At 42.6% G+C, this 26,520-nt stretch overlaps 1 protein-coding gene and 1 pseudogene across 1 annotated transcript; both read left to right on the top strand.

Annotated features, from left to right (window-relative positions):
• The first annotated feature begins 887 nt into the window (after positions 1–887).
• LOC121744011 lies at positions 888–15,835 on the top strand (annotated as a pseudogene).
• Positions 15,765–26,520, top strand: LOC121745738 (protein furry-like). The gene is given in 7 exon segments (XM_042139699.1): positions 15,765–15,800; positions 16,512–16,631; positions 17,015–17,097; positions 22,340–23,012; positions 23,469–23,748; positions 23,751–25,067; positions 25,070–26,520. Coding segments are annotated over 7 exon segments (3,960 nt in total).

Genomic DNA, 26,520 nt, shown 5'->3' with positions numbered 1-26,520 from the left:
CCGCAAAGATAAGTCCACCTTCACTTTCGAGAAGGGTTGGGCCTTCCCTAGGAGGATCTACTTCAATGGTGACAACTGCGTGATGCCACCTCCTGATGAGTATCCGTATCTTCCAAGTGCCACCACGCGCCACAGTGTCTCATTCCTTCAGCTGCTCGTCGCTCTTTTGGCTCTTCTGTTTGCGTGTTTTTAAAACACATCTGGCATCATAGAAGAGGATTCGATATTCTTGTCGTTGCTATACAGAAAACAGTGGATTCAGGTGCACGAAAACTTGTGCAGGCCATGAAAAATGGTTCCAATTCATGCTTCATCAGTTGTGGCTCATTTTTCACAAGGCTTGCCTTTTCTCTTTCAGTTGCATGATACTCCTACAAGTAGATAGTGTAATAGATAATAGTATTTGTTTGTGTATAAGATTGTAATGAGAATATGAACATTTTGATAGATACACAGAGCACTGTTGATTTTTGAAATACTCAAAGTATTTTCACTCTTTTTTAGCCTCATTTCAAGTACTACAATTTCATATTTTTTGCTGTCATATCAGTAACTACATTTTTTTCATTTCATCATAGTACTCCAATGTGCATATATATTTATTTAAAATTGATATCTGTAAAGCCAAAAGAAAACAATAGAAATTTGAAAATTACATTAGTCCAGAATTATACTATTAATTTTTTTAAAAAATACCTAGTTTAAATTACTATAATTACTAGATTAAACACTAAAAACTACAGTAGAATTGCTAAAAACATAATCTAAATTCTTAAGTTTTTCTAGAAAAGTTTGATCAATATTTTATGTTATTGGCGATCGATGTCTGACATCGTCGGCTGACCCTAGTAAACCATCTCACTCTCACTGATCAACTTCGCTTTAACTAGTAGAAAAAAATTGGTCTTTACTCTTTATTTGGCGTATGATGGGATGAAATTGCAAGAATCTGTTGGTCAAAGAGACAAATGAATATGTACTCGAATTGAACAGGGATTTCCCCAATGGCAGTTGTGACGAATACAGGCAAGTATCTGTAAGGGATGCGAGACACCAATCATAAATTTGGTCCAAGTTCAAATTTTCTGTTACCCCAATTACCTGATACAGTTAGAGTGTCGGGGTAATCGGGCGGTTTTTTTGGCTTTCAAAATTGCTCAACTCTTTCCTGTTCCCACACTCTACAGTACAGTTTTATCAAATCCAGTCTACTTCAAAGATGCTTGGCGAAAATTCGTGTTTGAATTAATCAACAATGCATCACTGTTGTATTAGGGCTGCGCAAAGTTCAGTTGGATGAAAATCCACTGCGCTCCACTGCCAAAACCCTAGGTTATTAACGTAAGCAATGCAGAGCTCGTCGGGATCAGCGGCGCAGCCCGATGCTATCCTGGAATGGCTCCAGAAGGAGATGGGTTACAGGCCTCTCGGCCCGTATGCTTCTTCCGCAAAAGCGGCGGCGCCCACGGCGGATTCGGTTCGCAAGATATGCCGCGGGAATATGATCCCCGTGTGGAATTTCTTACTGAAAAGGGTGAAGTCGGAGAAGACGGTGGAGATTATTAGGAGGAATATCCTTGTCCATGGCGCGGATGACGGTGATAAGGGGCGGAGGAGGGAGAAATTGGGTGTTGGGAAAGGGGAGAGCAGTAGTAGGGAGATGGCATTACAGGAGAGAGAGTTGGCGGAGAAGGAAGTGGAGAGGTTGAGGCAGATTGTGAGGAGGCAGCGCAAGGAGCTCAAGGCCAGGATGATTGAGGTGTCGAGGGAAGAGGCTGAGCGCAAACGGATGCTTGACGAGCGGTCGAGTTACAGGTTTGCTCCTGTTGTGGCTAAGGAGCTATCCATAATATGCTCTGATCTTATAATTAGATTGTCTATGTGATTCTCTGATTGTAGGCACAAACAGGTGATGTTGGAGGCTTATGATCAACAGAGTGATGAAGCAACAAAAATATTCGCCGAGTATCATAAACGTCTCAGGCGCTATGTAAACCAAGCTAGAGATGCCCAGAGATCAAGTGCCCACTCTAATGAAACAGTGACCATCTTCCCTGCAAATAGTCACCAGGAACTCTATTCAAATGTCAAAGGCAGCAAAACGGGAGATGATGTAATTCTTATAGAAACAGCAAGAGAGAAAAATATCCGGAAACTTTGTGAATCTCTTGCTACTCAGATGGCTGAAAAAATTCGTAGCTCGTTTCCTGCTTATGAAGGGAATGGAATTCATGTTAATCCACAATCAGAAGCTGCAAAATTAGGCATTGATTTTGATTTTGGTTTACCTGCTGAAATCAAAGATATGCTTGCTGAAAGTCTGAAAAGCCCTCCTCAGTTACTGCTAGCTATCACTTCGTATACCCAATGGTTGAAAACTCAAATCACAAAGGAAATAGACAAAATTGATATAAGAGCTGATGCTGAAGCATTAAGGTATTATGATGAATATGCACCCATCATGCAGTATTTCCGTTTTATATACTTATATTTGCTCTATTTCTCTGATATCAAAAAATGTTTCACGGAGCAAGTATTAATCTCTATATGACTAAAACTGTTGCATAATATTATAAGGAAAACAGCACGATCAGATTGATTCAGCATCTGCATAGTAATAACAATTGTGATGGATTTTTATTTATAGTGGAGATAACATTATTAGTGTCTTTATTTAGTTGTAAAATTTTTGCATATGTCCAGCAACTCATGTATGTCATTCTGTGGAGCATTCTCGTTATTTCTGTAGCAACATATTAAGAATTCTGTGTTTCTTGATCCCTGCGGATAATAATTATCTTTCTACTTCTCTCAAATGCCATAACTACCTTTTTCCTAATTTAGTACTCCGCATTGGTAGTGTCTTTTGACTCTGTTTATTTATTGCATGTAGTTTCACTTGTATGCACCGTGTTGTATCACCACTTTTTCTATTCATGTTTTTCTAGTCATTTTTCCCAGAATGTATGATTCTTTATTATGAAGGTTGTTGGGATTCAATACGCACAAGACTTTCACACACTCAGGTGAATCACACACACACTCACAGTTGTATGATAACTCACAATGCAGAAGAACACACACTCACACTTAGAGTATCGAAGATGGTAATCTTGGAGAGAAAACTTGAAAACTCTTTATTGATTTTCACTACTCACTACGTACATGGTTTTGAGCTATTTAAAGCTCTACAATCAAGTAGCAACTGCTACTAACTAACTACAAGAAGAATCAAGAAAGCAAGAAGAATAACTGCTACATCTCGGCTAACTAACTGCTGCTCCAACGGCTAGTTTCTCTAGGCCGAACTTCCTTCTCGGTTCAAGACCGAACTGTTGCTTCTTCTTTCTCGGCTCAAGACGAACTCTATTCTTGACTCAAGACCGAACTTTCTTTTCGGCTCACAACCGAGCACTCTCTTCGGCTCACAACCGAGCTCCCTTCTCGGTTCACAAACCGAACTCCTTTCTCGGTACACAAACCGAACTCCTTTGCTTCTCGGCTCAAGACCAACTGTCTTCTCGGCTCAAAGCCGAACTCAAAGCCGAGCTCAAAGCCGAGCTTCCTTCTTCTTCTCTTCTTCTTCCAACTGAAATGAGCACTCCATTATTACAATTCTCCACCTGAGGGCTCATCTCAGTTCTCGCACAAACATTGATCAACTTCTTGCAATGATCAAACTTGTCTCTACTTAGAGATTTAGTTAGCATATCTGCCGGATTGTGCAAGGTGTTAATCTTAACCACCTTCACCCTTCCCCTTTCAATCTCATCTCTAATAAAGTGCAACTTTATGTCTATATGCTTGCTCCTTTCATGGAAACCCGGATGTTTAGCCAAGCATATAGCTGAGCTGCTGTCACAATGAATCACCATTGTTTCTTGGTCAAAACCAAAATCAGAAATCACTCCCTGGATCCAAAAGCTCTCCTGTACAGCTGCAGTGAGAGCTATATACTCTGATTCTGTAGTTGAGAGAGCAACTACACTCTGCAGACCTGATTTCCAACTGATCACAGTTCCAAACATGGTGAACAAATAACCTGTTTGAGACTTTCTGGTGTCCAGATTTGCAGCATAGTCTGCATCACAATACCCCTGCACAACCTCCTCAGATCCACCTTCCCAGCCATTGAACACAATCCCCCAGTCCTTAGTTGACTTCATGTACCTCAATATCCATTTAAGAGCATTCCAATGCTCCTTCCCCGGGTCTGCCATGTATCTGCTAGTCACTGAGATAGCATGAGCAAGATCTGGTCTTGTACAAATCATAGTGTACATGATACTCCCAACAACACTAGCATAAGGGATAGCCTCCATCTCATCAGCCTCTTGCTTAGTTTTAGGAGCTTGTTCCTTTGATAATCTGAAACTCTGGGACAAGGGTGTTGAGGCAGGTTTAGCATTCTCCATTCTGAATCTCTGCATAACTTTGTCAATATAATCAGTTTGCAGCATCCACAGCTTCTTGCAGCCTCTATCTCTCTGAATATGTATGCCTAGGATCTTCCTTGACTCTCCTAGATCCTTCATTTCAAAGCTCGACTTCAGATCTTGTTTAATTTTCTGAATTTCTGTCATAGAAGGGCCTGCAAGTAGCATATCATCCACATAGAGTAATAGGTAGGCAATGGGAGTCCTGCCTGCCTTCTTGATGTAAATACAATCATCATATTCTGACTTGGAGAAGCCAATCTTCTTCATCTGTGCATCAAACTTCTTATTCCACTGTCTAGGACTTTGCTTAAGTCCATAAAGACTTTTCTGTAACAGGCACACCCTGCCTTCTTCTCCAGTCTTCACATAGCCCTCTGGCTGTTCCATAAAGATAGTCTCCTCTAGATCCCCATTGAGGAAGGCTGTCTTCACATCAAGCTGTTGTAGCTCCCAGTCTAGCTGGTTCACAACTGCCAACAAGATCCTAATCGAAGTGTGCTTAACAACTGGAGCAAATACTTCATTGAAATCAATTCCTTCTTGCTGTGTGAAGCCCCTAGCCACCAGCCTTGCCTTGAATCTGATTCTATCTTTATCAGTGGTCTCAATCTTTTTCTTAAACAACCACTTACAACTGATCAGCCTCCTTTCTTTTCCATCTGTAGTCAGTCTGGATTTATCCACCAAAATCCATGTTTTGTTCTTGAGTAAAGATTCCATTTCCTCATTCATGGCTTCAATCCACCTTTCTCTGTCTTTACTCTTCATGGCTTCTTTATATGTGAGAGGATCTGCAATATCAATGCTCTCAGCAGCACAAAGTGCATAGTAGACCACATCAGAAAACCTTTCAGGTGGTCTTGTATTTCTTCTGCCTCTATCTCTTGCTATCTGGTACTCTCTGGCAGAATCTGCTGTAGGCTCATCATTTTTTCTACCTCGAGCTAGAGCACCATCATCCTCTGGTTCAGACTCACTTTCTGAGTCAGAGGCTCCACCTGCTCCTTGGCAAAGTCCCACTGGCTCCACCTTGAGGAAATCACTCTCAACTTCATTGGAGTCCAGCTTCCTTTTTAAGTATGGCATCTGATCCTCCAAGAACACAACATCCCTACTCACCACCACCTTCTGCCTACCAGGCTCAATGCACCAGAGCCTATACCCCTTAACACCCCTCTGATACCCCAGCAATATGCATTTCAGAGCCCTAGCCTCAAGCTTACTTTGCCTAGCATGAGCATAGGCTGCGCACCCAAACACCTTGTATTTTGAGTAGTCACTATGGGCTCCATACCACATGTAATCAGGAGTCTCAGACTTAAGGGCAGTAGATGGACACTTATTGATGAGATAGGCTGCTGTATACACAGCCTCTCCCCAAAATCTGTTGCTCAGACCAGAACTGAGTAACAAGCACCTTACTCTCTCTAGGATAGTCCTATTCATCCTCTCCACAACACCATTTTGCTGGGGGTTACCAGGAACAGTGCGGTGCCTCTTCATACCCTTCTCTTTGCAAAACAGATCAAACTCAGTAGACAAGAATTCCAAGCCATTGTCAGTTCTTAGGCATTTAACACTCCTTCCCTTCTCTAGCTCCACCTCTTTACACCATATCTTGAATTTTGTGAATGTCTCTGATTTTTCTTTCAGTATGTACACCCACAGTTTCCTAGTGTAGTCATCAATAATAGCAAGGTAGTATTTCCCACCACCAATTGAGCTTACAGGTGAAGGGCCCCAGAGATCACTATGTATGTAGTCTAATGGGGCTGTAGAAGAGTGAATACCTGTAGGATAGGGTGCCTTCTTTGCTTTTCCAAGTATACACTGCTCACAGGGGTCCATCTTGTTGAAATCTCCAGAGATCAGGCCCTTCTTGATGAGTTCTTTCAAGCTTCCTTCTGCTGGATGGCCCAATCTCTTGTGCCATAGCATTATGGAATCATCTGACACTGCATTGCTTTCTCCATCAACAGCCTTAGCCTTCAGATAATAGAGAATGTGCTCTCTGTCAGCCTCCATCATCACTGCATTCCCAGATTTCACAAGCATCTTTCCCTGACTCATCAATATGGTGAACCCTTTCTCCTCCAGCATTCCCAATGAGATGAGATTTCTTTTCACTTCCGGAATATACCTCACCCCAGTTAGGATCTTTATAGAGCCATCTTGCAAACTTAGCTTCACTTTCCCTATCCCTTTGATCTGACACACATGGTTATTTCCAAGAACTACAGTCCCTGATGCTTCCTGAAGATCATGAAACCAAGATTTGTTGGGGCACATATGGAAGCTGCACCCTGAGTCCATTATCCACCTGTGACTGATCCCATTATCACTGACATTCATGAGTTGAGCAGGGGGATCAGTACTCTCTACACAATCAGAAGTGTTGTGGCCCTCAGAGGCTAGTTTTCTCTTCCAGGCATGGCAGTCCTTCTTCAAGTGCCCTGGTTTCTTGCACCAAAAACATGCTCTGGTTTCCTTCTGAGCATCAGAACTTGAGGGTTTAGAGCCCTCAAACTTTTTCTTGAAGTTCTGTTTTTTGAACTTCTTCACATTCAAGGCCTCTGCAGCTTGAACATTGGAGCTTGCAGAGCCTCTGCTGGTAGTCTTCTGGAGTTCCTTAGCCATCAAGGCCGAGTAGACTTCTGCATAGGTGATAGGCTTATCTCTGCCATAGATAATTGCATCACTCAACTGGTCATACGAGCTAGGCAAGGCATTCAATGTAAGAATGGCCTTGTCTTCATCTGAAATTTTAACATCCACAGAGCCCAGATCATCAATGATCTTATTGAACTCCTCCAACTGCTCTATGATAGATTTTTCACCAGAAAAACTATAGGCATAGAGCCTCTTCTTGAGATACAGCCGGTTAGCCAAAGATTTTGCCAGGTAAACTTCATCTAACCTGTTCAAGATCTCCACCGCAGTCTTGGCTTCTTGAACTTCCCTCAAGACCTTATCTCCAAGGCACAGAATCACTGCAGAATGTGCCTTGAGCTGCATCTCCTCCATCTTTGCCTGAGCTTTATCATCAAGCATTGGAGCCTTTCCTTTCTCTTCAGTATTTGCAAGAACTGCGGCCAAGCCTTGTTGAATCAAGACCGCCTTCATCTTCATCTTCCACAGGCTATAATCATTCTTGCCTGTGAACTTTTCTGCATCAAGCCTTGCTGCCATCTCTGAAACCGTTTGATCCTCTGCAAATCAGCTTCAATATCCCCTTCCCACAGACGGCGCCACTTGTTGGGATTCAATACGCACAAGACTTTCACACACTCAGGTGAATCACACACACACTCACAGTTGTATGATAACTCACAATGCAGAAGAACACACACTCACACTTAGAGTATCGAAGATGGTAATCTTGGAGAGAAAACTTGAAAACTCTTTATTGATTTTCACTACTCACTACGTACATGGTTTTGAGCTATTTAAAGCTCTACAATCAAGTAGCAACTGCTACTAACTAACTACAAGAAGAATCAAGAAAGCAAGAAGAATAACTGCTACATCTCGGCTAACTAACTGCTGCTCCAACGGCTAGTTTCTCTAGGCCGAACTTCCTTCTCGGTTCAAGACCGAACTGTTGCTTCTTCTTTCTCGGCTCAAGACGAACTCTATTCTTGACTCAAGACCGAACTTTCTTTTCGGCTCACAACCGAGCACTCTCTTCGGCTCACAACCGAGCTCCCTTCTCGGTTCACAAACCGAACTCCTTTCTCGGTACACAAACCGAACTCCTTTGCTTCTCGGCTCAAGACCAACTGTCTTCTCGGCTCAAAGCCGAGCTCAAAGCCGAGCTCAAAGCCGAGCTTCCTTCTTCTTCTCTTCTTCTTCCAACTGAAATGAGCACTCCATTATTACAAAGGTACAAGTACGAGAATGACACAATAGTTGAGGCTTCTTCTACCGATATAGGCTCTCCACTACAGCATCATCTTTATTGTAATGGGAAGCTCGGGGGTGATGCTCCTTCAAGAGGGACAGAAAACCAACTCCTGGAGAGACAGGTATTTCATTCCATTTGCAGCTGTGTTCCACCTCTTTACGATTCACATATCCTGGAGTAGTTTCTTCAAATTTTTTAATCATGGACCATGTTTTTGCTGATTACTTTTGAGGCCTAAGAAATCAAATGACATGTATTTCATTGGAGCTTCCCTTTATTCTGTACTTTTAGCTCTGCAGATGTCGGTTTCCACAAATGTTTATTTTCACTTTTCATAATGTAATTATTAAGGCTTAGGGCACCCGCAACGCGTGCCGCCGGCGTTCCGCGTGCCGTTCCGCCGGAACGGTTTCGCCGCGGAACGCGTTGCGGCGCACCGTTCCGCTCCCATTCCGTTCCGCGTGCCGACGGCACGGAACGCGGTACGGCTTGTGCCGCCACGCGCTCGGGCGACGTGGCGCTCCCCGCTTCGTGCGTGCTTCCCACTCGCCGGCCCGCGAGTGGGACACGTCAGCGATGACGCAATAATTAATTTTTTTAAAAAAAATATATTTTTATAAATTTTTTTTTAAACGGTCATATTACCGTTTTTTTAACTTTTTTTTAATTATTTTTATTTTTATTTTTATTTTCTTATTCTATAAATACACCTAATTTATTACATTTCACACACAGCTACACATCTACTCTTCCTAAACCAACATCAATTCCTCTCCAATTTTCTATTTCAATCTCCTTCACAAAATGTCCGGCGACGGGAATTACGGCGGTGGTGGCTCCGGTGGGTGGGATCTCAACGCGTTCGGCGATTGGAAGACCATGTACAACACACTAGGTGGTTCCGGGTCGTCGACGCCGGGCACCCAGGGGTCGGCGACGCCGGGTGGGTACCAACCACCCACTTTCGATGTGGATGCCTACGCTCGACCACCCGGCTCGCGGCTTTCTCAGGGTTTGTCCCAGATTCGGGAGGATATCCCCGTAGAACCCACCCAGGGAGGAAGCCGAGGCGGTGGAAGCTCTAGGGCTGCGTCTGAGGCACCCGAGGAGGAGGAGGAGGAGGATCTGGGCCGGCATCCGTACAACAACGAAGAAACTAAGGCGGTGTACACCGCCTGGCTCACCGTCTCGTACGATCCCATCGTCGGGAACCAACAAGCCGCCAAGTGCTTCTGGGAAAAGGTCCGTGATGTCTACCACCAGACTAAGCCGAAAGGGGCCCGGAAGCGCAAATATACAATGCTCCGTGCTCACTTTGGCCGAGTCGACGCACAGGTCAAAAAATTTTGCGGCATCTACTCGGCCGAAGCGGCGAACTACCAAAGCGGAGCTGCGGGCGCCGACATTCTGAGGGCGGCTTTGCGCGTCTTCTACCAGGACACCGGTCTACAGTTCAAATATGTTGATATTTGGCAGCTCGTCAAGGACGAGGAAAGGTGGGCCGGCGGTGTCCGCTCGAGCTCGGGCTCAACCTCAAAGCGCACGAAGCACACGGCGAGCGGCCACTACTCGTCTGGTGACACCGGTGAGGCCAGCGAGGGTACACCGCAGGTGTTTGGGGGTACTGGGGATCCAACGCCCGACGAATACGGGGGATCCAGCCGTGGGCGCCGTCGGCCGCAAGGGACGAAGGCGGCGAAGACGGCTAGAGCGAGGAAGGGCCGAGGCGAATCAAGCCAGTCGGCCTCGGGATCGGGCTCGCGGGGAGGCTCGGACACACTTACGGTGGCGTACATGACCGCCACAATGGCGGACACTTCCCGCTTCTCGTACGCCCAATTCACGGCCTGGTGGAACGGAATTGTGTATATGGCAGCACAACTTGGCCTTCCGACTCCCCTTCAACCTCGACCGCCTCCGGAGGATGATTCGCCGGCGGAGTAGTTTTTTTATTTTCCCACGTTTAATTGTGTGTTTTTTATTTTGTGTTTTTTATGTTTTTAGGATTTTAATTGTGTGCTTTTTTTTATTTTTTTTAAGTTTAAGTTTAATTTTTTTTAATGTTGTGTGTTTTTTAATAAAGTGTGTTTGTTTTTTATTAAAGTGTGTTTATTTAAATTGAATTGGGTTGGAAATAAAAAAAATGAAATTGAATGAATAGTAATTTAAGGAACGGTTAAGGAACGGTTAAGGAACGAAGGGTTGCAGGTTCCGTTCCTTAGTTAAGGAATGGAGTAAAAAAGTACAGTGGGGCCCTCAAATAGTGGTTTAAGGAACGGTATAGGAACGGTATAGGAACAACGTTGTGGATGGCCTTATGCACTTACATGCATCTGTCAATCATCATAAGTTCTCTTTTTTTCTTTGTTTATGCCTAAATATGTTTCTTACAGAAAGCGCATGTGCAACAATTTTTGGTGACTGAAGATGCACTCAACAGGGCCGCAGAAGCTAGAAACATGAGTCAGTTACTTTTGAAACGTCTCCATGGAAGTAGTGATGCAGTTTCCTCTAACCTGAGCATTACTGCAGGAACGTCTCAAAATATAAGCAGCCTCAGGCAACTTGAGGTGATATATTCTTTTACTAAGTCTTATGCCAATTATGTCATGGTGAGTTAAAATAAAAAATGGTGCTCTAGAAGGTGCATGGGTAGGTGGAAAACTGGGCCTAGAGCTGGGATTAAGTAAACAGGTCAATGTAAAGCCTTGGAATAGTAGTTTTGTGGTTTACATATTTATTTTAATGCATTGTATAATTTTTGTTAAATGTAATTCACATCTCGTAGCAGAAATACATACGTATCTTGCCATAATTTATCACCAACATGCATTTATTTCATATTCAGGTTGAATCAAAGTTAAATGACCAATAGAACTAGATAATTAAAGCACTAAGACGAGTTTTGCTGTAAATTAAAAACAGCTAGTAAGATATTCTTAAGATTAATAAAGACCAAAACAACGCCATGTTGATGGTATGTTCAGAAAGGGGTAAAAGATACAAAAAGAGATGCTATGAATGCATTGAATTCCCATAGGCAGCCTAGGCACACCTAATGCTTTTTGTGTGGTTTGGTTACTATTTGGTAGGTTTTTGGCTTTGCTCTCCTAGATTGAAAAAGAACTGCTCCCAGTTTTTGTTGTTTGGTTTAGTTAATCAAACTGCTCATTTCCTCAGCCTTGTCTGCTGTATGCGGTATGCCATATTATGTTTTATTGTCTAACTTGTTTAAACAGCATTTTTATGCCCTTGTTTATGTGAATTTTCACCCCCTAAACTTAAAATACAATGGTTTGCAATGTCTTTCTTACTATGCCTTGTTTTCTGCCTTAGTTAGAGGTTTGGGCCAAGGAAAGGGAAGCTGTTGGATTTCGTGCTAGTTTGAACACATTGATGTCAGAAGTACATCGTCTGGATAAATTATGTGCTGAGAGGAAGGAGGCTGAGAATTCTTTAAGAAAAAAGTGGAAGAAGATTGAAGAGTTCGATGCTCGCAGATCTGAGTTGGAAGTGATCTACAAAACCTTACTTAAGGCAAACATGGTAAGATAAGCATGCAGACACGCTTATGCACACATATCATTCCCTATATTGACTATCTGGATAAACTGTAGTATGGACACTTTGCTGGCCATTATTATGATATGTGAAGGGGAAAACATTTAGTGATACAAGTAGAGTTGTATCCCCCTATCTTATTTAATAAATCAATCTTGTCTTTTGAAGGTGATTAAAAATGTGTCTGCAGATATACATCATGCTTATGCATAATGTGGTGAAACTTCAGTAAAAATCTTATGAAAAAGTGATCTACTTTTTATGTTATAGATAGAACTAACTGGTTGTAAAGCTTTATTGTGGGATGAATCTAATGATCATAATACTTAAATGTTTGAAATTTATCATTCATTAAAGTCTTGGTGTAAGATGATAACATCTATGGTTGTGTTACATTCATTTATGGAACTGATAAGATTTGTTGTTTGGGTCATAAATGGTTCGGTTGTTAGGAATCTTGGTTATACATGGTTTTCTGTAGCTCTATGGCAGAACACTAATTATTTGTCCTGTCATCATAGGATGCTGCTTCATTCTGGAGTCAACAGCCGCTAGCTGCAAGGGAATATGCATCAAGCACTGTAATTCCTGCCTGTAATATTGTCATGGAATTATCAAACAGCTCAAAAGACCTCATTGATAAAGAAGTTCAAGCCTTCTATCGGACACCCGACAATAGCCTCTACATGCTTCCATCAACACCTCAGGTTCTGATTGCTCTGATGGAGCATTTTAGAGTTTACTATATAACTGAATCTTGAAACTTGCTGCTTCTCTGTAATTTTCATGCTTGCGATCCATCATAAGTTCATAACAGCACACAACAGTCTTGACTTTCAAGCTATGTTATGTTCCCTTTGTACTCTAGTTTGATCAGACATGGGGACCTGGTAGGACACAGATTGCCAATCAGTTCACTATTAACTGATGATCTGAAATAGTGAAATTCATCCTAAAATTATTTTGCTTTATTTAACTGATCGACTCTTCATCGTATATGGCTAACTTGTTTTTACTATGATATGTGTTTCCAGTAGCACCATGCCTTTTCCAAACAGTATGCCTGGGTATAAACTATCAATTTAGGAGCCAGAATCATGTTCCTATTACCTTGATTATGTGTTATGTTGAAATTAATCTGCATTCTGGGGGGATTCTTTCTCGGCTTCTGGTAAATGATACCTTGAACTTGAAGTATGACAAATACCTGATAGGAATGGATAAGGAGCTTGTTTCCGAGATCTGACTCTAAAATTTCTAGCATTTTCATGAGATTATTCATGATCAGTTATACCATGGAGATCTCTTATGTGCATTCTTCTTTCCTGTTCAGGCACTCTTGGAGTCAATGGGTGCAAATGCCTCCACAGGACCTGAAGCAGTTGCGCTGAGAGGCATGCAGCAGTGCTGACAGCTAGAGCTGGCAACAGAGATCCTTCTGCAGTTCCTTCCATGTCACATTTCTGCTGCCGTACAGTATCCTGCTGGTGAGCTTTTTCATGATGCTCAGTATTTCCATGTTTTCCATTGTTTTCTAGAAATCACTTTTGGTGGTGTTCTCCTGAAACATGGTCTTTATGAATTATTGCATTTTCTTTTGAGATATCCAACTTGAGCAAATTCATACAACCTCTATATGGAAACTCATGATTATTAATGTGATAAATTATTTGAGAAAACTCATTTGAATCCCCTTAAATTAATATATGCAGCCAGTGTTATTGTGTCCAGACCCTGATTTGTTTGGACTAATTTATCTCTGTGCAGGCTTTGATGGTCTAGATGCTGGTTTGGCCTCAATTCTGGAGTCCATGGAGTTCTGTCTGAAGCTTCGTGGTTCTGAGGCTTGCGTGTTGGAGGATTTGGCAAAGGCAATTGATTTGGTTCATGTACGGCGGAATCTAGTAGAAAATGGCCATTCTTTGTTAAATCATGCTCATTGTGCACAACAAGATTATGATAGGTACATCCATTAGGATCAGAAAAATAAGCTTTATGTTTGGGTTCTGTTTTTAGATATTTTTTTTAATTTCTATTTTTTATAATCGTAAATGTTAATCCCTCCGTCCATGAAAATTTGGCACAGTTTCCTTTTCCGTCCAGCCAAATTTTTTTTGCCCCTTTACTTTATAACAGTACGATCCACACGACTCACAATTCTCATCAAACACTGAAAGTAGGACCTTTACTTCAGTCACACTACCAACATTTTGTTAAAAACCTGTGCCTTCCACAATATGGATTTTTTTGTGGTCGGAAGGAATATCTTATAACTGTGAATTGGTGATTAGTTCTTATTCGGAAAAGCCTCAATGCTGTATCCCTATGAGCATAACCAGTAAAATACCATGATGCTCTGATTTGGTTTTCTCCTTGGATGTAGATTGCGTATGGTTTTTAATTATTGATTTCATCAAAACTGTTTTGTAGGACAACAAATTATTGCTTGAGTGTAGCAGCTGAGCAAGAGAAGACTGTTTCAGAAAAATGGTTACCAGAACTAACAAACGCAGTTTCAAATTCTCAAAAGTGTCTTGAGGACTGCAAATATGTCCGAGGGTTGGTGAGTACTCTTCCAGAGTTCTGATACGAATAATTCTTTTGTCAGTACCAATGTCTATATAATTGTTTCTTGGTAGTACTTTCTGCTAGATAATAACCAGCGTGTCCCATCAGTCAAAGCTTTTGCATTAAAATGCTCTCCTGCAAGAATTATCTTGTTTGCAAGTGTAGTCTTGGAGTACTAACGGGTTTAGACTTTTTCACCAATGGATGGTTTGTGGGAGTGAGAACCACAGAAGTTGTATCAAAACAATTTTAAAAAACGAAGTCTCTTTTGTGGGTTTACTTTCATAGGAGATAAGAACCCTATGCTGTTTACTCCTGTTAAAACCATTCATCTTTAAAGATCAAATGTGAATATTACTCCCTCCATCCCATTCAAGTTGTTCACATTTCCTTTTTAATTTGTCCCAACTAAGATGTCCTATTTCCATATTTAGTAAAATCTCGTGCCATTCGAGAATCTTGTCGTAAGGAGGGAGTATATACTTCACTTTCTAACTGAATGAAATGAACAAGATATGCTAGTGGAGGATTTACCCTTATATCATCTAAATAAATGCTTGCTATATTAACACCTTATACGAACACACTCATAATTTGTGGCTTTTCAACCTTATTAAAAAAAATTTACGTGCTTCCTACATCTGTTGTGCTGTGCAATATCCTTCATGATGCACCGCCTCTTTTAGTTTGGTGACCAGCTAAATGGCTTACCCAATTAATTGTGACACAAGTTGTATAGGGCTGGGACCAATTGGCAAGTATCAATCTCGTGTTGGTACTAACCTGTGACAAATAAACTGATCACCACCACCACCTTGTAGGCAGACCCGAATTAGACAACAGCAGAAAAATGTGAACTCCACTGTTTGATTATTTGAGAGCCTATTGATGATGTTGTACATGTTCTTTTTAGCTTGATGAATGGTGGGAACAACCAGCATCTACTGTGGTGGATTGGATTGCTGTAGACGGAAAAAATGTTGCTGCTTGGCAGAATCATGTGAAGCAGCTTCTTGCATTTTATGACAAGTGAATACTAGTGTGAATTCATCATCGTTGAGTTTGATACTGAAACCAGTTGATCCAAGTCGAAGTAGTATTGGTTCGTATATTGATCTACCATAAGAGTTGCAGTTGCTGGTCAGGATACTCTAAATTATATGGGGAGAATGGATATGGAAGAGGCTGGTGCTTGCTCTTTTCGTACTGACTTATTTTACATAGATAAATTTGTCTATAGTTTGGGGTTTCCCCTTTGTATTTTTATTCTGTTTGTTTCACTGGTTTGATTAATGGCATGTGGTGCTTGCTTTATATGTACTAGAATAGTATGTTATCATTCATAAATGAGTGGAGTTGATTATACTTGGTGGTTTAGTGGTTTATAATTAGAGTGAACACATAATTTATTTATTTAATTTTTTTTAAGGAGGAGATTACAAATAAACTCTTATAGAAAGGGGGAAATTACAACTGATGTCAAGAGGGCTCGAATTCGGCACCTTATACAAAGGCTCTGGACAAAAGTGAACACATAAATGACACCTCATCTCTTCACTTTTGAACACCATTTATAGTAACTAATCTTTTTTTATTGCATTTTCGGTACCTCGTGACGAAAATAACTATATGTACCAAACATGTGACTTTTGCACCATGGAGGGTATTTTTGAAAATTTCAATTATATAATACTCCATTTGTTCCATATGTTAATAGAGACGTTTCATTTTCTGTATTCGTTTTGAAAAAATAATATTAGTAATAAATAGTTAAAGTGGAGAAAAAATAAAGTAAAAAATTACTATAAAAATAAATCAAGAACTATTAGTGTTCAAAAGTGAAAGATCACGTACCATTTCCATTTATATAGTTCTTTCTATAAATAAATACGTACCACTATACAACAATTTAGTATTGTACAAAGGAGTAGTAACAAATTGAGTAAATTCACAAATAATACAACACCTACCATTGTTTATAATAATTTTGAAATTAAATTAAATGTCAATTATAATATTTACTTTCTTCGCATTTGCAGCATGGAGCCACCATGGCACTTGGTCACTCACATCTGGATATTTGCGAGATAATGTTCAGTGAGCTTGCATCATTTATAGATGAGGTGTCTATGGAAACAGAGGGAAAACCAAAGTGGAAGGTACATTTCACAATGCAAGACCATAGGATTTCCCAGCCTTTTGCTCTGTGTGTGTGTGTGTCTCCCTTCTCTTTATTTTATAGTATGTGCTATGTATCCCTTGCTGCAATCTTTCTCTGTAACCACCCACTCATTTTCTAAAGAGTGTATTGTGATTGCAGGTCTATTACATGAATGTTTCAAAGTAGATCTTTTTTACATTTTCGAAACTCTTTCCTCAAACTGTCAGCAAAATACACCAATAGGTCTTCCGGTTCGTGTATTTTGCAAGACTCATCCCTCATATGGTTTTACTTGAGGGAATTAGAGATTTTAATAGGAGTATACATCAAATTCAGACACACATAGTTGATTGATTTAATTTGTAATTGGTATTTATGCAGAGTCAAAAGTCTCGCCGAGAAGAACTTCGTATCCATATCTCAAACATTTATCGCACAGTTGCTGAAAAAGTATGGCCTGGCATGTGGTGCAAGACCGGGGTCTCCGATGACCGGAACGGTGACCGAGATCGCACCTATACGCAGAGAGCTACTAGGAGAAGACGAGAGAGATGAGGGGGAAGTAAATTGCATTAATTCATCAATAATTCCAAATACAATGAAGGAAGCAGCTTATATATGCTGCATGTACGGAATAACAATCACAATAACAATCTAACTAACTTCATGATTCATGATTCATGATCCACGTGCCGCGCGTATGGTAAATTTGATCCTCTACTTCTCACGTGTTGCATGCACCCACGCAACACTTATTTAGCTCCCATCCAATTCGCACTTATTAAAAGGTGTTTGTGTTTCTCGCACCAAATCTCCCCCCTTTACATAAACCTTGACCTCAAGGTTTGAAATGCGGAAACCTCTCTTGAATGTCATGCAAGAACTCCCAAGTAGCATCTTCTGGAAATGAGTTCGCCCAGTGAACAAGAACCTGAGTTGCCGGCCTGTTACCTCGCTTCACTAAACGCCTTCCCAAGATTTGTGCCGGCTCCAAGAATGTAGAATTGCCCATCGTAGGTAAGGTCCCGTGCAGCTGAACCAAGGGCCCCATCTTCTTTTTCAACTGGGAAACATGGAACACGGGGTGTATCTTGCAGTCCGAAGGGAGCTGCAGTTTATACGCAGCCTCGCCAAACTTATCCACCACCTTGAATGGCCCAAAATAGCGTGGGCTAAGCTTCTGAAATTGCCTATCCCTCAGTGTATTCTGTCTGTAGGGTTGCAGCTTCAAGTAAACCCAATCCCCTATCACAAACTTCCTCTCTGATCTGTGTTTATTGTGCTGAGTTTTCATACGCTGCTGGGCACGACTCAGATGATGTTTTAATACTTCCATCATAGCATCCCGAGACATGAGACTCTCATTAACATCATGGACAGTAGAATCACCCTTAAAGTATGGAATATGAAGGGGTGGGGAGTAGCCATAAAGAGCTTCAAAAGGAGTGGTTTCGATGGCTGAATGAAATGATGTATTATACCAGAACTCCGCTAAACTCAACCATTTGCTCCACTCAGTTGGTTGATCCCCACACATACATCTGAGATAAGTTTCCAAGCAACGGTTCACCACCTCAGTTTGTCCATCTGATTGAGGATGGTAGGCAGTAGACATATGCAGCTCCACTCCTTGAAGTTTAAAGAAATCAGACCAGAAGTTACTAAGAAAAACCTTGTCCCTATCACTGATCAAAATAGTCGGCAGCCCGTGGAGTTTAAACACATAGTCCAAGAAGGCTTGAGCAACAGTCATAGCTGTGTACGGGTGAGTCAAACTCATGAAGTGAGCATATTTAGTGAGCCGGTCTACCACCACTAGAATAGTTGATTTGCCATGGGACAGGGGTAGGCCCTCAATAAAGTCCAAACTGACCTGAGTCCATGCTTCAGCTGGGATTGGAAGGGGTTGCAGCAGCCCGGGGTAAGCACTATTATCATATTTAAACCTCTGGCAAGTATCACACTCCCGGATATAATTCCTGATTTGCTTCTCCATGTTGGTCCAATAAAATAAAGAAGAGAGCCGTTTATAGGTAGCTAGCACTCCCGAATGCCCCCCTGAGCTTGAGTTATGGAAGAGATGAATAATTCTCAACCTGAGGGCCTCATCATTGCCCACAACCAATCTGCCTTTTCGTCTCAACTGGTTCCCAATCCATGAATATTTGGAGTGTTGCTGCTGATTCTGTTGCAGCTCATATATCACTTTTTGCAGCTGAGGATCAGAGGTCCATGTAGCCTCAACCAGTGGGTACAAATCTGTAGAAACAGAGGTTATGGCCATACACAAAATATCAGAAGAATGCACTCTAGATAGGGCATCCGCTACTACATTCTCAGCCCCTTTCTTATAGGTAATTTCAAAATCAAAAGCCATCAATTTAGATAGCCAACTCAGCTGGCCAGGAGTGGAGAGTTTCTGCTTCATAAGATGAGCTAAAGTCTTGTGGTCAGTTCGAACTTCAAACGGATGATTCCCTAAGTAGTGACTCCAATGTGTGACAGCAAACACAATGGCCAAAAGCTCTTTATCATACACTGACAACTGCTTATGTTTTGAGGAGAGGGTCTTGCTGATGAAAGCAAGGGGATGCCCTTTTTGCATCAGAACTGCCCCAATACCGTAACTGGATGCATCAGTCTCCACAATAAAGGGTAATGAAAAGTCAGGTAAGGATAACACCGGGGGGCTCATCATGGCTCTTTTTAATTCCAGAAAAGCTGACTCTGCCTCATCACTCCATTTGAATGCATCCTTCTTCAAAAGATCAGTGAGTGGTTTGCAAATAATTCCATAGTTCCTAATGAATTTCCTGTAGTAACCAGTAAGCCCCAAAAAGCCTCTTAGCTTGGTAATGTCAGAGGGGACCGGCCATTCTTGCATTGCCTGCAGCTTCCTTGGATCAGTGGCTACCCCTTCCTTAGAGATGATGTGCCCTAAGTATTCAATTCTCTCCCTCGAGAAGTCACATTTGCTCCTCTTAGCAAACAAAGAATGCTCCCTGAGTTTCTCAAAAACCAATTTCAAGTGAGCTAGGTGTGCTTCCTCATCCTTACTGTAAATTAAGATGTCATCAAAAAAAACCAAAACACACTTCCTCAAGTAGGGCCGGAAGATGTCATTCATAAGACCTTGAAAGGTTGCCGGAGCATTTGTGAGTCCAAAAGGCATCACCGTGAATTCGTAGTGGCCATCATGCGTCTTAAAAGCTGTCTTGGGAATGTCTTCCAACTTCATCCGTATCTGGTGATAGCCGGCCCTCAAGTCGATTTTGGAAAATATAGCAGCCCCATGTAACTCCTCTAGGAGTTCATCAATCAATGGAATGGGATATTTGTCTTTCACAGTGATCTTATTTAGCCTCCGATAGTCAACACACATTCGCCATGACCCGTCCTTCTTCTTAACCAACACCACCGGGGAAGAAAAGGGACTAGTGCTTGGTTGAATGAACCCCTGCCTCAGTAGATCAACAACCATCTTCTCAATGATATTCTTCTGTAGGGCCGTGTGTCTATATGGTCTAGAGTTGACTGGTGAGCTTCCATTAGTGAGCACAATCTGGTGGTTGTGAGAACGCATGGGAGGGAGGGCAGTTGGCTCAGCAAAAACAGCCTCCTGACCATCCAAGAACTGCCGAATATCATGACAAACTCCATCTAATGCTTCATCCCCTTCCAGAGACAGCAAGGAAGGATGGTTCTCTTCAGTAACTCTGATACAACAGAGCTGAACATCGTGGCTGTGAGAAATGAGCTTGTTCATTTCTTTCTCAGAGACAGTTTGAACCATGTGGTCTGATTGGCCCCCACGTAGCACATGTTTCCTTCCCTGCAAGCTAAACTCCATCACTAAGTGTTTAAAATCCCAGTGAATAACTCCCAAAGTCTCCAACCATTGAATTCCTAAAACCATATCACAGCTGCCCAAGGGCAACAACAAAACATCCGTGATAAATTTAGTGTTCCTCAGCACCCATTTCAAGCCCTTGCACATGGAGTTGCACTCCAATCGGTTCCCATCAGCCACATCAACCATGACTGGTCTGACCTGTGTTAAGGGAAGGCCCAAGCGTTTGGCTAACTGCAAGTCCAAGAAATTGTGTGTGCTGCCAGAATCAATTAAGATATGCACAGCCTTCTTGCCCACCCTTCCTGTGATTCTCATGGTTCGAAATCCTCTAGAAACCGAGCCACTAATGGCATGAATAGAGATTAAAGGGTTATCATCCTCAACACCCTCATCAGGGGAATTATCAGTAGCATCAGAATCAGCTCCTTCCCATCCCTCCTCCAATTCTAATAGAAATAATTGCTTCTTAGCACATACATGACCACGCTCAAATTTTTCATCGCAGCCGTAGCACAAACCTCTGGCCCTTCTATCAGCCATCTCCTCAGGGGTTAATAGTCTCCTACTCCGGATAGTAGGCATAGATGGGGTGGGTAAAAGAGGGGTAGTAGTCACACCCGATCCTGATGATTTCAGTTCAGAACCCCTGCTTCCCTTATGAACCTGAGCAAATCCCTCCCTTCCTGAACTAGACATCTCCTGAAGTCTAGCTAAGGCATACGCATGAACCAAGGTTTGAGGCATAAACAAACGAACAACCTTCTGAACATACGGGCGCAAGCCGTTAATAAAATGACTTATAGCATAAGGTTCAGAGAGAGATACCCGGCCCAGAAGTAACTCGAACTTGTCATGGTAATCAGAGAACGATCCGGTCTGCTTGAGGGACAACAACTCGGTCATAGGGTCACCCAGCAGGTGATCACCAAATCGTCCCTCCAAAGCTTGCAAAAATAGAGGCCAAGGCGTGGCCATAGCATGTTCCTGATACTTAGACCAATTCTGGAACCACTGAAGAGCCCGACCCTCAAAATTGATCACGGCCAAACGTACCTTAGAATCCTCCGGTGTCAGATCCACCGTGAAGAAGTGATCGCAGCGTAGGATCCATCCGGCTAAGTCCTCGCCGGCGAAGATCGGGAAGCCGACCTTCGATTGACGCGTAGCGAAGTATTGTTGGCGCTGTTGAGGGCCACCACCGAATTGGCCAATCGGAGCACCACCAGCAAATTGCCCAGCTGCATTGCCATTAGCTGGCTGAGCGAAACGAGTGAAGATCTCGTTCTGTTGGAGTTGCAGAGCAATGAGACCGTCGCGAAGTTCCTTCATCGCCATATCGCGAGAGCCATCAGAGGTGTCTCGGAGCTTGTCAAGCTCTTCACGTCTCCGATCAGAATCGGCAAAGCGATTGGAGAGATCAGCCATGGAGGCCGCGAGCATCTCCTCCAAACGACGCATGTCGCCGGAGCGAGTCTCAACCATCACAGGAACAGGATCTGAAAAACTGATACCACTTGGTGCAAGACCGGGGTCTCCGATGACCGGAACGGTGACCGAGATCGCACCTATACGCAGAGAGCTACTAGGAGAAGACGAGAGAGATGAGGGGGAAGTAAATTGCATTAATTCATCAATAATTCCAAATACAATGAAGGAAGCAGCTTATATATGCTGCATGTACGGAATAACAATCACAATAACAATCTAACTAACTTCATGATTCATGATCCACGTGCCGCGCGTATGGTAAATTTGATCCTCTACTTCTCACGTGTTGCATGCACCCACGCAACACTTATTTAGCTCCCATCCAATTCGCACTTATTAAAAGGTGTTTGTGTTTCTCGCACCAGCATGTTAGGCCGCAAACCTGTTTTTCGCCTTCATTACTTGAAGTTCCTTGAAGAAATAACTAGGCAGATTTTGACATCGCCTCCTGAGAATTTTCAAGAGATACAACCCCTTCGATATGCACTAGCTTCTATTCTGAGATTTTTGGCTCCTGAATTTGTTGATTCAAAGTCAGAAAAATTTGATATTAGGACTAGAAAGAGACTTTTTGATCTCCTCATTACCTGGAATCAGGATGGCGTTGGTGATTATCGACGTGAAGTTGAACGTTACAAGTCCAGTCAGCATTCTAGGTCAAAGGACTCTATTGACAAACTTTCATTTGATAAAGAGCTGGGCGAACAAGTCGAAGCAATACAATGGGCCTCGATGAATGCAATGGCCTCTCTGTTGTATGGACCATGCTTTGATGATAGTGCACGCAAGATGAGCGGCCGTGTTATTTCTTGGATCAATAGCCTCTTTATTGAGCCTGCAGCCAGAGCACCATTTGGATTTTCACCAGCTGATCCAAGAACTCCATCATCTTATACAAAACATACTGGAGATGTTGGGTGGGCAGCAACCGGCCGTGATAGGCATAGAGGTGCTCACCATCGGGTGTCTCTGGCGAAATTGGCCCTGAAGAACCTTCTCCTCACTAATTTAGACTTATTTCCTGCCTGCATTGATCAGGTAAAGTGGTAAACCGTGAATTCTTGTACCGCACTAAACTATCAGTTTGCATGTTTTCCATGGGCATCCTCAAAGGAGGCTAGTTTGTTTAACCATATTGTTGACAATGAAAATAGATTTGTGTTATTAAGTTAAAAAACAAATATTCCCTCTTGAACGTACTGCTTGAATTATTTATGCTTATAATCACTGAATCTTCTGTGAGTTTTACTTGATGTCCATATCTTGCTCTTACTGTTAGTTAGAAGTGGCTGCCTAAATGCATCTCGTATCATCATTGTAGTAGTAAGTTGACATGGCAAAGACTTCTTCGTTAGGAATATTTGATATGCATAGCACTTTCTGTATTCATGTGTCTCAGGTTGTATGCTTCCCAGATTGCGATTTCTTTCATCATTCACAATACCTAATTTAATTTTATCGGGCAGTACTGATTAGATTGGATCTTTGGTGCAGTGCTACTATTCTGATGCTGCAATAGCTGACGGCTACTTCAGTGTATTGCCTGAAGTCTACATGCGTCAAGAGATTCCTAAATGTGAAATTCAGAGGCTATTAAGCTTGATTCTTTACAAAGTGGTGGATCCATCTAGGCAAATTCGCGATGATGCTCTTCAAATGCTTGAGACACTCTCTGTTCGAGAATGGGCTGAGGATGGTCTTGAGGGTGCAGGTAGCTATCGAGCTGCTGTTGTCGGCAACCTTCCTGACTCTTATCGACAGTTCCAATACAAACTCTCCTGGCTAAAGACCATCCAGAATTGAGCCAACTTCTTTGTGAAGAGATAACGCAGAGGCAACTTGATGCCGTGGACATAATTGCACAACATCAAGTTTTGACGTGCATGGCTCCGTGGATTGAGAACCTCAATTTTTGGAAATTGAAGGACTCTGGTTGGAGTGATAGATTGTTAAAGAGTCTTTATTACGTAACATGGCGACATGGGGATCAGTTCCCTGATGAAATTGAGAAGCTATGGAGCACGATAGCTAGTAAACCTAGGAATATAAGTCCAGTTTTGGATTTCTTGATCACAAAAGGGATCGAGGATTGTGATTCAAATGCATCAGCTGAAATAAGTGGAGCATTTGCCAAGAGAGTTAGTTTATACTTAGCTCGAATTTGCCCCCAGCGCACCATTGATCACTTGGTTTACCAATTGGCACAGAGGATGCTTGAAGATACTGTGGAGCCTCTCAGACTTGGTGCTAATAAAGGTGATGCTGGGGGAGGAATTGTCCTAGAGTTCTCTCGGGCACCTGCCGTGGCCCAAATAACCTCCACTGTGGACAGCCAGCCTCACATGTCACCTTTACTCGTCCGTGGATCTCTTGACGGACCACTAAGGAACACCAGCGGAAGCTTGAGCTGGCGAACAGCAGCTGTTGGTGGCAGAAGTGCTTCAGGTCCATTGACTCCTATGCCCCCAGAACTTGGTGTTGTTCCTGTAACTGCTGGTCGCTCTGGGCAACTTCTACCCGCACTGGTCAACATGTCTGGACCACTAATTGGGGTGCGGAGTTCAACAGGAAGTTTACGAAGTCGCCATATGTCTCGAGACAGTGGAGATTACCTCATTGATACCCCAAATTCTGGGGAAGATGGATTGCACCCAGGAATTGGAGCTCATGGTGTGAATGCTAAAGAACTTGTGTCAGCATTGCAAGGTCACCAGCAACATACATTGACGCAGGCGGACATCGCATTGATTCTTTTAGCTGAAATTGCCTATGAGAATGATGAGGATTTTCGAGAGCATTTGCCACTTCTCTTTCATGTGACATTCGTCTCAATGGACAGTTCAGAGGATATTGTGTTGGAGCATTGCCAACATCTCCTTGTTAATCTGCTGTATTCACTCGCTGGTCGGCACTTAGAACTGTATGCTGTTGAGCATAACGAAGGAGAGAACAAGCAACAGGTTGTCAGCCTGATCAAATATGTCCAATCAAAGAGAGGTAGCATGATGTGGGAGAATGAGGACCCCACACTTACCAGGACTGAGCTGCCAAGTGCAGCACTCTTATCTGCTCTTGTGCAGAGTATGGTGGATGCAATTTTTTTCAAGGAGATCTTCGAGAAACATGGGGGGCAGAAGCACTTAAATGGACTATGGAATGTACATCAAGTCACCTTGCTTGCCAGTCCCACCAAATGTACCGTGCATTACGACCACGTGTCACAAATGATGCATGCGTCTCTCTCCTTCGCTGCTTGCACAGATGCCTGGGAAATCCAGTAACATCAGTTTTGGGATTTGTTATGGAAATTTTGTTAACTTTGCAGGTAATGGTGGAAAATATGGAACCTGAAAAAGTAATATTATATCCACAACTTTTCTGGGGCTGCGTTGCCATGATGCACATGCACACAGACTTCATTCATGTATATTGTCAGGTGCTTGAGCTTTTCTCTCGGGTAATTTATCGTCTGTCATTCAGGGATACAACGACAGAAAATGTGCTGCTCTCAAGCATGCCACGTGATGAGCTTGACACATGCATTTCAGATGGTCTTGAATTTCAGCGTATGGAGTCCAGGATTGTATCAGAAGTATCATCATCAACTTCAAAGGTTCCTGCATTCGAAGGAGTGCAGCCTCTTGTGCTCAAAGGACTGATGTCCACTTTCAGCCATGGTGTTTCCATTGAAGTTCTCTCTCAAATAACAGTGCCTTCCTGTGACTCAATATTTGGTGATGCAGAAACCCGCCTCTTGAAGCATATTACAGGATTACTTCCATGGCTCTGCTTACAACTGAGTCAGGGTGCTGCTGAACCAGCTTCACCATTGCAACAACACTATCATAAGGCTTGCACTGTTGCAACGAACATTGCAATATGGTGCCAGGCCAAATCATTGGATGAGTTAGCAACTGTGTTCACGGCTTATGCTTCTGGAGAGATTAAGGGTCTATAAAATCTTCTTGCCTGTGTCTCACCATTATTGTGCAATGAGTGGTTCCCTAAACACTCTGCTTTGGCTTTTGGGCATCTCCTCCGGCTTCTGGAGAAAGGACCGGTCGAGTATCAACGTGTTATACTTCTTATGCTGAAGGCTCTGCTCCAACATACTCCTGTAGATGCGGCACAGAGTCCTCACATGTATGCGATTGTGTCCCAGCTGGTCGAGAGTACACTGTACTGGGAAGCTCTTAGTGTTCTCGAAGCACTCTTACAAAGCTGTACCTCTTTACCAGGTTCCCATCCACACGATCCGGGTTCTTTTGAGAATGGATTTATGGGAATGGATGAGAAGATCCTCGCCCCTCAGACATCTTTCAAAGCTCGAAGTGGGCCATTGCAGTTTGCTGGTGGACTAGGATTCGGAACAGGCTTGACTCCGTCTGGGCAAGCCAATGCCATTGAATCTAATACATCACAAAAAGAATTAGCATTGCAGAATACCCGTTTGATGCTAGGGCGAGTCCTTGATAGTTGTGCGCTTGGTAGGCGGAGGGATTATAGAAGGCTGGTCCCCTTCGTAACCACAATCGGGAACGTGTAG

This window comes from Salvia splendens, chromosome 8 (assembly GCF_004379255.2).
Source record: "Salvia splendens isolate huo1 chromosome 8, SspV2, whole genome shotgun sequence".
NCBI lineage: Eukaryota > Viridiplantae > Streptophyta > Magnoliopsida > Lamiales > Lamiaceae > Salvia > Salvia splendens.
Note: the sequence above shows the minus strand (reverse complement) of the source record. Positions and strands in the feature narration are given on the sequence as shown.